At 42.0% G+C, this 12,598-nt stretch overlaps 1 protein-coding gene across 1 annotated transcript in view; it reads right to left on the bottom strand.

Annotated features, from left to right (window-relative positions):
* The window catches only part of REL (REL proto-oncogene, NF-kB subunit), a 34,155-nt gene extending 32,088 nt beyond the window's left edge, over positions 1-2,067 (bottom strand). The window contains exon 1 of the mRNA XM_015070526.3: positions 1,761-2,067. Coding sequence (XP_014926012.1) covers positions 1,761-1,770 — 10 coding nt within the window. The 5' untranslated portion in view covers positions 1,771-2,067. The remainder of the gene's footprint in view (positions 1-1,760) is intronic.
* Positions 2,068-12,598: the final 10,531 nt, after the last annotated feature.

The raw sequence follows: 12,598 nt of genomic DNA, 5'->3' as shown, positions 1-12,598 counted from the left end.
GCCCAACGAGGGGCTAGAACCCACCAACCATGAGATCATGACCTGAGCGGAAGTTGGACGCTTAACCAACTGAGTCATCCAGGCACCCCAAATAACTTGTTATATTTTAAATAGTCCCATTTTAATGCAACTCCAGAAAAGGCAAAAAACAAAAAACAAAAAAACAGAAAACAAACAAAAACAAAAAAAGAGATAACTGCTCTGCAGCTTTCCATTCCTTTAAATTTCTTCCCCTTCAATCTAGGGAATCAGCTCTCACAACAGCACAAAATACAGTGCCATTAAACAAATTTAAATTGTATCGTCTTCCTGAATGCTGTGGGGCTTACGCTACCCTCTGTGTAAATGGTTCTTTTCTCCCTTGTAAAGTAATTAGAAGTATTGTAATCAAGCCACATATTAACGAATTTTGTGCAAGTTGACAGCAGTCTGACCTTTTTTATTTATAATGCTCACCTTTACTACTTTCACACAAAATCTTTCTGGTAACCAATAATAAATTAGCCAAATATTTCAGATCATCTTTGCATTTTTATTCTAAATGTGCTTTGAAGTTATAAATTTACAAAATTATCTTAAAGTTTGGGGTCACTGAAGTGGGTAAAGAGAAAGTTGAAATATTTTAAACTACACTTGTATTCTCACATGAAAACCACAGACAAAGTGAAATCAAATGTCATGTGAACCACCCCAATTTCCTTTTTGGCCTACAGCAGTAGCTATGGCATTGTTCTGCTCAACCCTTAAAAAAAATCCTTTAATGCTTTCTACTTCCTCTTCTCTGCTAGATATCAGCCTTCTGAGGGTCACTGAATCAGGGACTTGGGAGGACGCGGGTCAAGCAAAAACAAGGTCCCCTCTTCTGCCACTTAGTACAGCGCTAACTTAATACTATCGATAAGGCCTCCCAGCCTTGCTCAAGCTGCTCCCTCTGCCGGGAAACGTCCTCATGAAACTTGCCAGCATCCTGTAAAGGTCCAACTGGAACAATCTACTCGATTTACTTCCCTTTAGGTTACAAACAGATCTAAACCACGGCTACATACTTGAGACTCCCTCCCCGGTCCTCTAACCTGTTTTTTGATAAAGCCGTTTCCCTCCAAAGCAAGAAATCGACGCATCTATTAACTGAAAATCAGTTTCTATATTAGTGATGCACAGTTTTCATTCCTGCTCCTATTTTAAAAGCACCGGTGTTTTAATACTCCTTTCCAATAAAGAAAAAAAATGACTTTTCCGTAAAACAGAAAGAACGCGCTTTAGAGTAGAAACTATCCACTGTGTTCAAGCAACGTTTCCACTTAAAAGCTGTTGGGATACCACTGGTGACTTTTAAAGCCGCACCACATTTTGTACAACTGTCAACACATCAGTGATCACCTCTCGGCACTTGATGAAATTAAACTTTAAAAAAAAAGTAGCGCACTCCTGAGGTCTGAAGCTTCTTCATTCCTGTTCTAAAACATAACACCACCATTTCAACATAAAACAACTTCTAAATACGAGAACTATCCGTCCTCCTTTATTTAGGTAATTGTTACTTCCCTAATCCTAAAAATCAAATCGTTGGCATCAAATTACAAAGCGTGACTTTGATTTCGCACGCAAACCTTGAGCCGGGGAACTTGTTAAAGGCTGACAATTTGCCAGATGAGACGATTTTAAAGACATAACGCGCACAACCAAAACTGGGACCCCCGAAACTCCGACGTCGGGAGGAGCTCCTTCCCCCGGTCCGGACCCGCGCCTGGAACACTCACCGGAGGCCATGGCTCCGCTCACCGCGCCGCCCGCTCCAAGCGTCCAGACCCGAGACCTCCGCGATCAGCCCGCGTCGGTCCGGCGGCCGACGGACTCTGCCGACGGATCCCCTGTTCCCCTGATCACCCCCCGGGGCCTCCTCCTCCTTCCCGCCCTCCTCGGAGTTTGCGGCTCACACCTTCCCACCCCCTTAATTCTCGCGTTCGGATCACCCAGAGTCGCCCTTCCTAGGTGCGGGAGCCAGGGGTAGGGGGCGGAGCGCCGCCAGAGCCACAGGCCAGCCAGGCCGAGGGGCGGACAGCTAGGAGAGGGGATTTCCCGCGGCTTACGTAGACCCCCCGCACCGCCGCCTGCCCCGGGGGCGGAGAGGCGGGGCGTCCCGGAGGCCCGCGCTCCGCCCCGCCCTTACCCGCGCCCCGCCCCCTGCAGCCCAGGGCTTTGAGATTGGGTCTGGACAGTGGGAGGCGGGATCTTCGGGAGCGCGGGGAATGCTGGGAGCCGGGCGGTGACTGTTCCAAGCCTGCGAAAGCCGCCGGCTCGGAAGAAATCCCCCTCCTCCAGGTTGTTCTGAGGCGCGTGGTTTAAAGTTCAGAAGAGGGTGGGAAGGTGCAGTGACGTCCAGGGGGCCGGCCGCACCGGAGCACTTGGGGGCGGGCCGGGCGGTGAAGTGGGGCTGGCCCCGGGGGACGGCGGCCGGGGTTTTCGATGGGTGGTTCCCCGCCTCTTTCCAACTTCGCACATGCAAATCTTCGCCCCCGCGTCGGCGGGCGGTGTCCTGATGATGAGCCATGGAGAGGAAGTGTGGAAGCGCTGTCGCCTGTATTCATTTGTAATTCACGTATTTGCATTTGGGGACCCCCGCAACCTGATTTTCCCCCATTCTGTTTGAATTGCGAGGGCTCTGTCAGCTTTACCTACTAAAACTTTTTCAGCTGTTAAGATCCTCACTGCGAGTTCGTTGCCTCTTAACGCAGTGTGCTCGAGATTAGTGAGGTAAACGCTATCCTGGGATTTGACAGATACCCACGAGGAGAGGGGGAGTGAAACACACGTTTAGTGTGTGGAGGCAGTGTGGTATAACTCTGTTTCGTTCGAGTGCTAAGAACCTCCTGTGTGTCCGTTTATTTACCTCATTTAAAACGTATTATTGTCCTAATTTTGTAAATGAGGTTAATAGGGGTTCAGAGAAATTAAGTAATACTTCAGAGAAAAAAAGAAGTAATACTTCAGAGAAGTTACGTTCTGGTAAAATGAAAAGCACAGGTTAAACCCAGGGTTGTCTGATTCCGTGGTCTTTGCACTATACCTTACTGCCTAAGACGAGTGTGGAGGGGGCATGGGGATTATCAGCCAGCTATACAAGTGCTGAAACTGGAGGACCCAGTTGGGGAAATCATTAAAAATAAAATCTCCTGGTACACCTGAGTGGCTCAGTCCCTTGAGCCTCTGACTCTTGTTTTGGCGCAGGTCATGATCCCAGGGTCGTGAGATTGAGCCCCTTGTTGACCTCTGCTCTGAGCGTGGAGCCTGCTCAAGATTCTCTCTCTCCCTCTGCTCCTCTCCCACGCTTGGGTGATCTCTACCTCGCTCTCTCGCTCTCTCGATCACTCGATCTCTCTTTCGCACAAATAAAAATAATAAATAATAAAAATAAAATCTTCTACCAACTCCATAATATCCTCTCAGCTAAAAGTTGGAAAGAATGAAACAATTTTATTCTTGAATAAGCATTAAAACATGTGATGCACTAAAGACATTGTAAAGACAAAAAAAAAAAAACCCACAAAACAAACAAACAAAAAAACCCATAACAACCCTCATTTGTTTATGTAGCCAGGCAGATATAATCCACCACCGACCTGCTGTCTTTATCCAAAGGAAAAAAATAATACGAAGTTACATCTGGAAGCCAACAGCTGGGGTTTAAAATCCCACAAAGACCAAGAGGTGGGACAGAGTCCTCCTTGGTGCTTGCGTTTCAAAGAGGTAATTTCAAGGCCCCTAAGAAAGACCTTAGAGGGATTCAAAACTGGCAAGAGGCTTATTTAGCTTTTTAAAAGGTATACATACATCTCAAAGACATCATTTGTAATTTCGATTTTTCTAAAGGAATTGCTGAGTAAAAAGAAAGGAGGCGAGATTTCTTGTCCATTTTGGTACCAGGGAAATTTTTTAATTTAGTTTTTAGACGAATTTAACCTTACAACCCCCAATATTGGAACTGTAAGGGAGAACTGAGCACAGATGTTTAAGAATTCATTAGGAAGGTGAATGACAAATAGGAAGGGAAAATATTTTGTGTCTATTTGTTTATATTCCACCTTCAGAAATTGATTGGTTTTAGGTGCCTCTTGAACTTAATAGAGGATAATAATGTTTGTCTACTGAAGAGTTCTGGACCGAACAGAATCTGTCCCAGTTGCAGTACTTAGGACCAGTTCTAAAACCACTCCAATCTGTAAACTCACAAGTTGTACCTAAGGAGATTTAGTAACAACTATAGAATGTTGAACTAATTGTTATCTTTTATTTTTCAAAGACTGACTTATTTAAATCTCCTCATTAATAGGACAGCATGTTTATATTTATTTCCAGGGCTTTTTTAATTTGCCATATGACTAAGCTATGGGTTTTATTATCTTACCTTCCTAAAGATTTGTTTTAACCCTTTCACATTTTTTTAAAGTAGTGGAACCCTCTTTTGAAAGGTTCAGTCCATATCTGAAAAGGGAAAATATTTTAGTTGTACAGGATACATTTATTTATTTTTTTATTTAAAAAAAGTTTTTAATGTTTATTTTTGAGGGCGGGAGGGGCAGAGAGAGAGGGAGACACAGAATCTGAAGTAGGCTCCAGGCTCTAAGCTGTCAGCACTGAGCCTGATGTGGGGCTCCAGAGAACCCTGAGATCATGACCTGAGCTGAAGTCAGACACTCAACTGACTGAGCCACCCAAGTGCCCCTATTTTTTTAATTTTAGAGTGAGGGAGAGAGAGAGTGCACATGAGCAGGGGAGAGGGGCAGAGGGAGGGAGAGAGACAGGGATAGAGAGAATCCCAAGCAGGCTCCACACTTAGGGCAGAGCCTGATGTGGGGCTGGATCCCACCACCCTGGGATCATGACCTGAGCTGAAATCAAAGAGTCGGATGCTCAACCAACTGAACCACCCAGGTGCCCTCACTTAATTTTTTAAGATAGAAAGATTGCAAGACAAGGTGATGGATGGACTAAAAAACAACAAAGGTAAGTAGTAATTTTGATTTTGAGGGGACTTATGCTGAGAAAAAAGAGCTTATTACTGTAAAGATGATAGGCAGCTAGTTATTGGCACTTATAGAAGAGAATAGCGCATGCTAGTTTTCCTCGAAGGCACCCAGTTGTTGATACTGTTCATTCAGTTCAACAAATATCTACTCTGTGCCAGGTACTCTTTAGGTGGTGACACACTAAGAAAGAAGACAGAGCATCTGCCTTCATGCAGCTATGGCCCACATGAAAGACATCGAGCATATTATCAAAAAAGATCCCTTAAAATACTATTATGAAGGTATTTTGTTTTTTTGTTGTAAAGAAAATAAAGCAATGGGATAGTATATGACTGAGGATAGGGATGCTCTGAAGACGTGACATTTGAGCTGAGTCCTAAGTGATCAGAAAGAGGTATCCACAGGAAGATTCAGGGAAAGAACATTCCAGTCAGAGGAATGGCAAGTACCAAATCCTGGAGATTGGTAAGAGCTTACCTGAGGGATGGAGAGAAGGCCAGGAGGACTAATGCAAACAGAATGAGGTTGAAGAGGTAAGCAGGGGCCAGATCCTCTAGGACTTTGTAGACCGTGATAAGGAAGATGAGGTTTAATTCCAGTAGCACACAGAAAGCTATTGGAGAGTGTTAAGTGTGTGATTGATTTATGAATACATTTTGAGATGTTTACTCAGGCTGACATGTTAAACTTAGTGAACACTAACTAGGGGCTGTTGGAGTAGTCTAAATCAAAGAAGTGCTTTGGATTAGTGTCTTAGCAGAGGAGATAGCGAAAAGAAGTCAAATTTAGTAAGCTATTTTGATGACCGAGGCGGAAGAACTTGATGATGGATTGGATGTAGGGAGGAGTAGGGAGAAAAGTAAACAAGGGCAATTCTCACATTTTTAAAAAAATTGTTTTTAATGTTTATATTTTTTTATTTCCGAGAGAGAGAAAGAGAAAGAGAGCATGAACAGGGGAGGGTCAGAGAGAGAAGGAGACACAGAATCTAAAGCAGGCTCCAGGCTCAAATCCACAGACTGCAAGATCATGACCTGAGCTGAAGTCGGATGCTTAACCGACTGAGCCACCCAGGCACCCCTCCCACATTTTTGGTTTAAGCAACCAGGTAAAAAGGAAGGCTAATAAAGAAAGAGGTTTGAAAGGGAAAATCAGGAGTTGTGTTTTTGACATGTTAAGTTACAGATGCCTAGTAGACATCCCAGTAGACAGTGGAATATACAGAACAAAAGCTAAGGGAAAAGGTCAGGGCTAGAAATAAAGATTTGGGAATCAGTGGCATTTCATTTGGGATAAGACTACCTAAACATAAAGCGTAGATAGAGGGGAAAAAATATGAAAAAGAACCCTGGGATCCTTGAAATCTTAGAGAACTGGTAGAGAAGAAGGAGCTGCCAGTGAAGCAGGAGGAAAACCAAGAGACTATGGTGTCCCAGAGGATGTCTCAGAAAGAATGGAGATGGTCAGCTGTGTTAAATGATGCTGAGAGATTGAAAAAGATAGAATAAAGAAAGGACCTTGGATTTGGCAAGATGAAGGTCATTAATGGCCTTGATAAGAGCCATGTCAATGGAATGGTGGGGATGAAAGCTGAATTTGAGGAGGTTGAGGAGAATGATGAAAACAAGGAGTATAGACAACCCTTTCAAGAGTGTTAAAGGAAACAGAAATGAGGCAATAACTGAAGGGGGAATGCAGAACTATATGAGGCTAAGGGCTGTCACTCACAACCACAATTTCAACATGTTAACATAATTGAAGTTTGTTTATTATTCAAGTCACAGTCCAGTGTGAGTTGAGTGGCTTTCTTCCAGGAGTAATCTGGAAGATGCCTTCGGTCTTGTAGCATCAACATGTGGCCTTCAAAATCAGCCTAGAAAAGAAAAGAGAGTAGAGGATCATATATGGGAGATTTTTATGGGCCAGGCCTGAAAGCTGAGTACATTACTAAGTCACAATTTACTTTCTGTATGCCCTCCACAAGGAGGCTGAAAAATAGAATTTGAGAAATAGCATTTAGCTATATGCTCGGGAAGAAGAAAAGAAAATGAGTATCAGTGAGCACTAGCAGTCTCTGGCACTGAAGATTTGCTTTGTGTCTAGAGAGTGATATTAAGGGATATTTGTATAAAGATGAAAGGGACTTGGCAGCAAAGGAGAAATTGATGATAGAGAGAAGGGGGCTAATGAGTGAGGCAGGGAAAAAGGGTGAAATGTAGAGGACAGATGTACAGGGTTGGCTGTAGATTGGAATGGGGACTCCTCTGTGGTAATGAGAAGGAAGGCAGAGAGGATGCAGAGAACCTGGTACACTTGATGGTATAAAAATGAGGTAGTCAGGGTGCCTGGGTGGCTCAGTCGGTGACTCAGGTCATGATCTCCTGGTTCGTGAGTTCAAGCCTCGTGTCGGGCTCTGTGCCGACAGCTCAGAGCCTGGAGCCTGTTTCAGATTCTGTGTCTCCCTCTCTCTCTCTGACCCTCCCCCGTTCATGCTCTGTCTCTCTCTGTCTCAAAAATAAATAAATGTTAAAAAAAATTAAAAATAAACAAATAAATAAATATAAAAATGAGGTAGTCAAATTGCTCCCCCCCCCTTTTTTTAAGTAAATTATGAGGTAAAATTCAACTGAGAGTAGAGGGCAAGGAGAGAATAGAAGGTTGGAGGAAGAGGAGAAGCCAAAAACATGGTCTCTGAGAGTGGAAATTTAGAAGGTATTTCTGCTGTACTGAATGACCATTTGAAACTTGTGGTCATAAACATAATGTCAGACCAGTAAACACTATTTCTTATATGGTTTTTGTTTGTTTTTGAGAGAGAGAGAAAGTGGGGGAGAGGGGCAGAGGGAGAAGGAGAGAGAATCTGAAGCAGGTTCCACATCTAGCATGGAGCCCAATGCCGGGCTTGATCTCAGGACTGTGAGATCATGGCCTGAGCCAAAATTAAGATTTGGATGCTTAACCAACTGAGCCACCCAGGCACCCCTTTATATGATTTTTAACCCAGGGAAGATCAATGGGCAATATTGTCTTGAAAAAGAAGACAAAGAATTAGGAAAATTTAAGTTTCACTGAGAATATGAGGGAAGGATGCTTAATACTCCTCAACCCACACATACTCCCTGTGTGATCTGACCGATTCTCATGATTTTACCTATGATTCCAGGACCATATGTATCCAGTTGTCTTCCAGACACTTCACTGGGAGCCCTATCGGCATGCCAACCTCAACCTACTCACCATTTCTCTCCCAGGTTTACTGTTACTCCCATATTCTTTGTGCCGCCATCTACTCAGACACAGGTTAGAAAGTTGGGAGCCATCTCTGACTCTCACCATCTCCCATCTACCCTACAACATCCCGTCACCAAGTACTGCAGATTTTGCCAATAAAATATGAGTCCATTTCTTTCCCACTTTGATTGCCATTGTCAATGTTCTTCATTATATCTCACCTAACTCCTGGAATGGTCTCCTAACTATTATCCCCGCCTACACTTTTAATCCCTGTGAAAGCCATTCGAACCTATTCAAATCCATTGTCACCTGAGTCTTTAGTATGAATGCACATCAGACCTCTTTCTTCAGCCTCATCTTCTGCATTCCATGCTTTGCACTTTTACACCTCAATGAACTGCTTTGTAGCTTCTCATATCCCAGAAGCTATGCTCTTTCTTGTCCATCTGCCTTTGTTCTTACTTTCCCTTCTACCTAGAAGTTCCTCTCCAGAAACATGCCATGTTCATGGATTGAAAGACTTAATATTGTTTAAATATCAGTTCTCCCCAAATTAGTCTATAGAATTAATGAATCCCAATTGAAACTGCAGCATATTTTTGTTGGAATTGAAAAGGTGATTCTTAAATATATAGAGAAATGCCAAGGTCCTGGAATAGCCAAGCCAATAGCGAAGAATAAAGGTGAAGAATCTACATTACCACATATCCAAATTTATTATAAAACTACAGAAATTAAGATAGTATGATATTAGCACAAGTTTAGACAAATAGAATAATGGGCTGGACTAGAAAATCCAGAAACAGACCCATACATATACAGTCACTTGTTTAGAGCAGTCTCTACTGCAGGTGGGGGCGGGGGGTGGGGCAGGGAAGGAGGTCTTTTCATTAGTGCTGGGAAAAATTTGTCATCTGGAAAATAATAGAACCTGAACCTAACCTTACACCATGCCCAAAATATTTTTTTAAATGGATCATAGACCATGGGGGGACCTGGGTGGCTCAGTTGGTTAAGTGTTTGACCCCTGATTTCGGCTCAGGTCATGGTCTCACTGTTTGTAGAATCAAGCCCTGTGCCAGGCTCTGTGCTAACAGCGTGGAGTCTGCTTGGTTTCTCTCTCCCTCTCTCTCTCTGCACCCCCCCCCAAATAAATAAACCATAAAAATAAAATAAAATAAAATAAAATAAAATAAAATAAAATAAAATAAAATAAAATAAAATGTATCATAGACTTTAATGTGAACAGCAAATGATAAAACTTCTAGGAGAAAACATAGGAGAATACCTTCATGAACTTGAGAAAGGCAAAGACTTCTTGAACAATGTACAAAAAGCAATAACAAAGAAAAGATAGATAAATTGGACTTAATTAAAAGTAACAGATGCCACTAAGAATAAAAAGGCAAGCTACATACTAGGAGAAGATACTTGCAATACATACATCTGGTAAAGAATTCTGTGGTGTCCATCAGTTACTTTGCTTAGATTTCACTTCTAGAAAAGATCTACCTCAGCTTGCAAGCCAAGTACACACATTTCCTTAGAAGCATCTAGCCAGTTATAAGCACAGTTGTGGGACAAAGGCTCACTATCTCCAACCAGTACAGAACTTCTCTATGGGGAGCTGTTGTGTTAGAGCTTCTCATTGGACTGGTTAAGACTTTCTCAGAGATGTACTTCAATCTGATTGTATTCCTACCCAATTCTCCTTCCTTTTCCTTTTTCACACGTGTCAGATCTGCATCTGAAGACTCTTCCTGCCTATTCCTTTATTTCTCTCCCCTTTATTTTTCATAGGCATTACCCCAATACATCAATTGCATTGATCATTTCTTTTTTTTTTTTTTTTAACGTTTTATTTTTATTTTTGAGACAGGGAGAGACAGAGCATGAACAGGGAAGGGTCAGAGAGAGGGAGACACAGAATCCGAAACAGGCTCCAGGCTCTGAGCTGTCAGCACAGAGCCCGATGCGGGGCTCGACCTCACGGACCGCGAGATCATGATCTGAGCCAAAGTTGGCCGCTCAACCGACTGAGCCACCCAGGCGCCCCGCATTGATCATTTCATATTGGTATCTGCTTCCCATAGGATCCAACTAACATACTCCTATCCACTCTACAAATCAGTAAGAAAAAGATAACTCAATTTTTTAAGTGGGAAGAAGACCCCAACAGGTCAGTTTACAAAAGAGAATAGCCAAATAATTAATAAGCATATAAAAAGGTGCTCAGTCAAAAGGGAAATGTGTACAAAACTCATAATAAAATATTGCTACACCTTCATCAGAATGGCTAAAATGAAAAGAACAATGCCAAGGCACCTGGGTGGCTCAATCAGTTAAAACTCTGACTTGATTTCATCTCAGGTCATGATCTCACATTTTTCTATCAAATAGCACTGTACATTACAGAGAAATCATTCACAAAAAAAAGAGTCCATCAATGTGGCAAACTTTCACTGTTTTGTTTTAAGAAATGACCACAGCCACCCCAACCTTCAGCAACCACCACTCTGATCAGTCAGCAGCCATTAACATCAAAGTAAGACCCTCCACCAACAAAAATATTTCAACTCGCTGAAAGCTCTGATGATGGTTAGTATTTTTAGCAATAAAGTATTTTTAAGTTCAGTTATATACATTGGTTTTTTAGATATAATGGTATTGCACATTTAATAGACTATAGCATAGTGCAAACATAACTTTTATGTGCACTGGGAAACTGATAAATTCATTTGACTCACTTTATTGCAGTATTTGCTTTATTGTGGTTATCTGGAACCAAATCCATAATATCTCTGAGGTATGCCTATAAATGGAGTCATATAGTATATATTCTTTTGTGTATGGCTTTTCGTCTATAAGACTTATCTATATTGTTGTATGGGAATAGTACATTTTTTTCATAATTGGAAAGAAATCCATGTTTATGAATATATCACAGTTTATTCTTTTTTTTTTTTAAAGTAGGCTTCATACCCACAGTGGAGCCCAATGTAGGGCCCAAATTCACAACTCCAGACCAAGACCTGAGCTGAGATCAAGAGTCAGATGCTTAACTGACTGAGCCACTCAGGCGCCCCACAGTTTATGTATTCTGGTGTTGATGAACATTTTTTTAATCTTTATTTATTTTGAGGGAGAGTGAGTGTGAGCAGGGGAGGGGCAGAGAGAGAGGGAGAAAGAGAATCTCAAGCAGGCTCCACATTGTCAGTGTAAAGCCCCAAGGGGAGTTCAGTCTCACGAACCATTAAGATCATGACCTGAACCAAAATCAAGAGTAGGACACTTAACTGACTGAACCACCCAGGTGCCCCAAGTTACCACAATATTTCTGACTATATTCCCTATGCTGTAGTTTTCATCCCCATGACTTATTTATTTTATAACTAGAAATTTTTAACTCTTAATCCCCTTTATGTATTTTGCCCATGCCTCCACTCCATTCTCCTCTGGTATTTATGAGTCTATTTCTGCTTTTGTTTGTTCATTTGTCTTGCTTTTTAGATTCCATGTATAAGTGAAATCATATTGTGTTTGTCTTTTTCTGACTTAGTTCGCTTAGCATAACACCCTCTAGGTCTACCCATGTTGTTGCAAATGGCAAGATTTCATTCTTTTTTATGTCTTAGTAATACTCCTTTGTCTATACCACATCTTCTGTGTCCGGTCCTCTATTGTTGCTTTCATATCTTGGCTATTGTAAATAATGCTGCAAGAAACATAGTAATGCATATATCTTTTCATATTAGTGTTTTTGTTAGCTTCAGATAAGACCCAGAAGAGGAATTACTAGATCAGATGATATTTCTATTGTTAAGTTTTTGAGGAAACTCCATACCGTTTTCCATAGTGGATGTGCCAGTTTACATTTCTACCAACAGTGCCCAAGCGTCCCTTTTCCTCCACATCCTCACCAACACTTCTTATTTCTTGTCTTGTCGATACTAGCCATTCTGACAGGTGTGAGGTAATATCTCATTGTGGTTTTGATTTGCATTTCCCTGATGATTAGTGATGTTGAGCATCTTTTCATGTGTCTGTTGGCTATCTATATGTTTGCTTTGGAAAAATGTATTTTCAGATCCTCTGTCCATTTTTTAAAAATTATTTTAGAGAGAGAGAGAGTACAAGTTGGGGAGAAGGGCAGAGGGAGAGAGAGAGAGAAAGAGAATATCAAGCAGCCTCCATGCTCAGCATGGAGCCCAACACAGGGCTTGATCCCATGACCCTGGGATCATGACCTGAGTTGAAATCAAGAGTTGGACGCTTGATTGAGCCAACTGATTGAGCCACCCAGGTATCCCATCTGCCCATTTATTAATCAGATTTTT

Source organism: Acinonyx jubatus, chromosome A3 (assembly GCF_027475565.1).
Source record: "Acinonyx jubatus isolate Ajub_Pintada_27869175 chromosome A3, VMU_Ajub_asm_v1.0, whole genome shotgun sequence".
NCBI lineage: Eukaryota > Metazoa > Chordata > Mammalia > Carnivora > Felidae > Acinonyx > Acinonyx jubatus.
The sequence above is the reverse complement of the archived record's forward strand: the minus strand, read 5'-3'. Positions and strand labels throughout refer to the sequence as shown.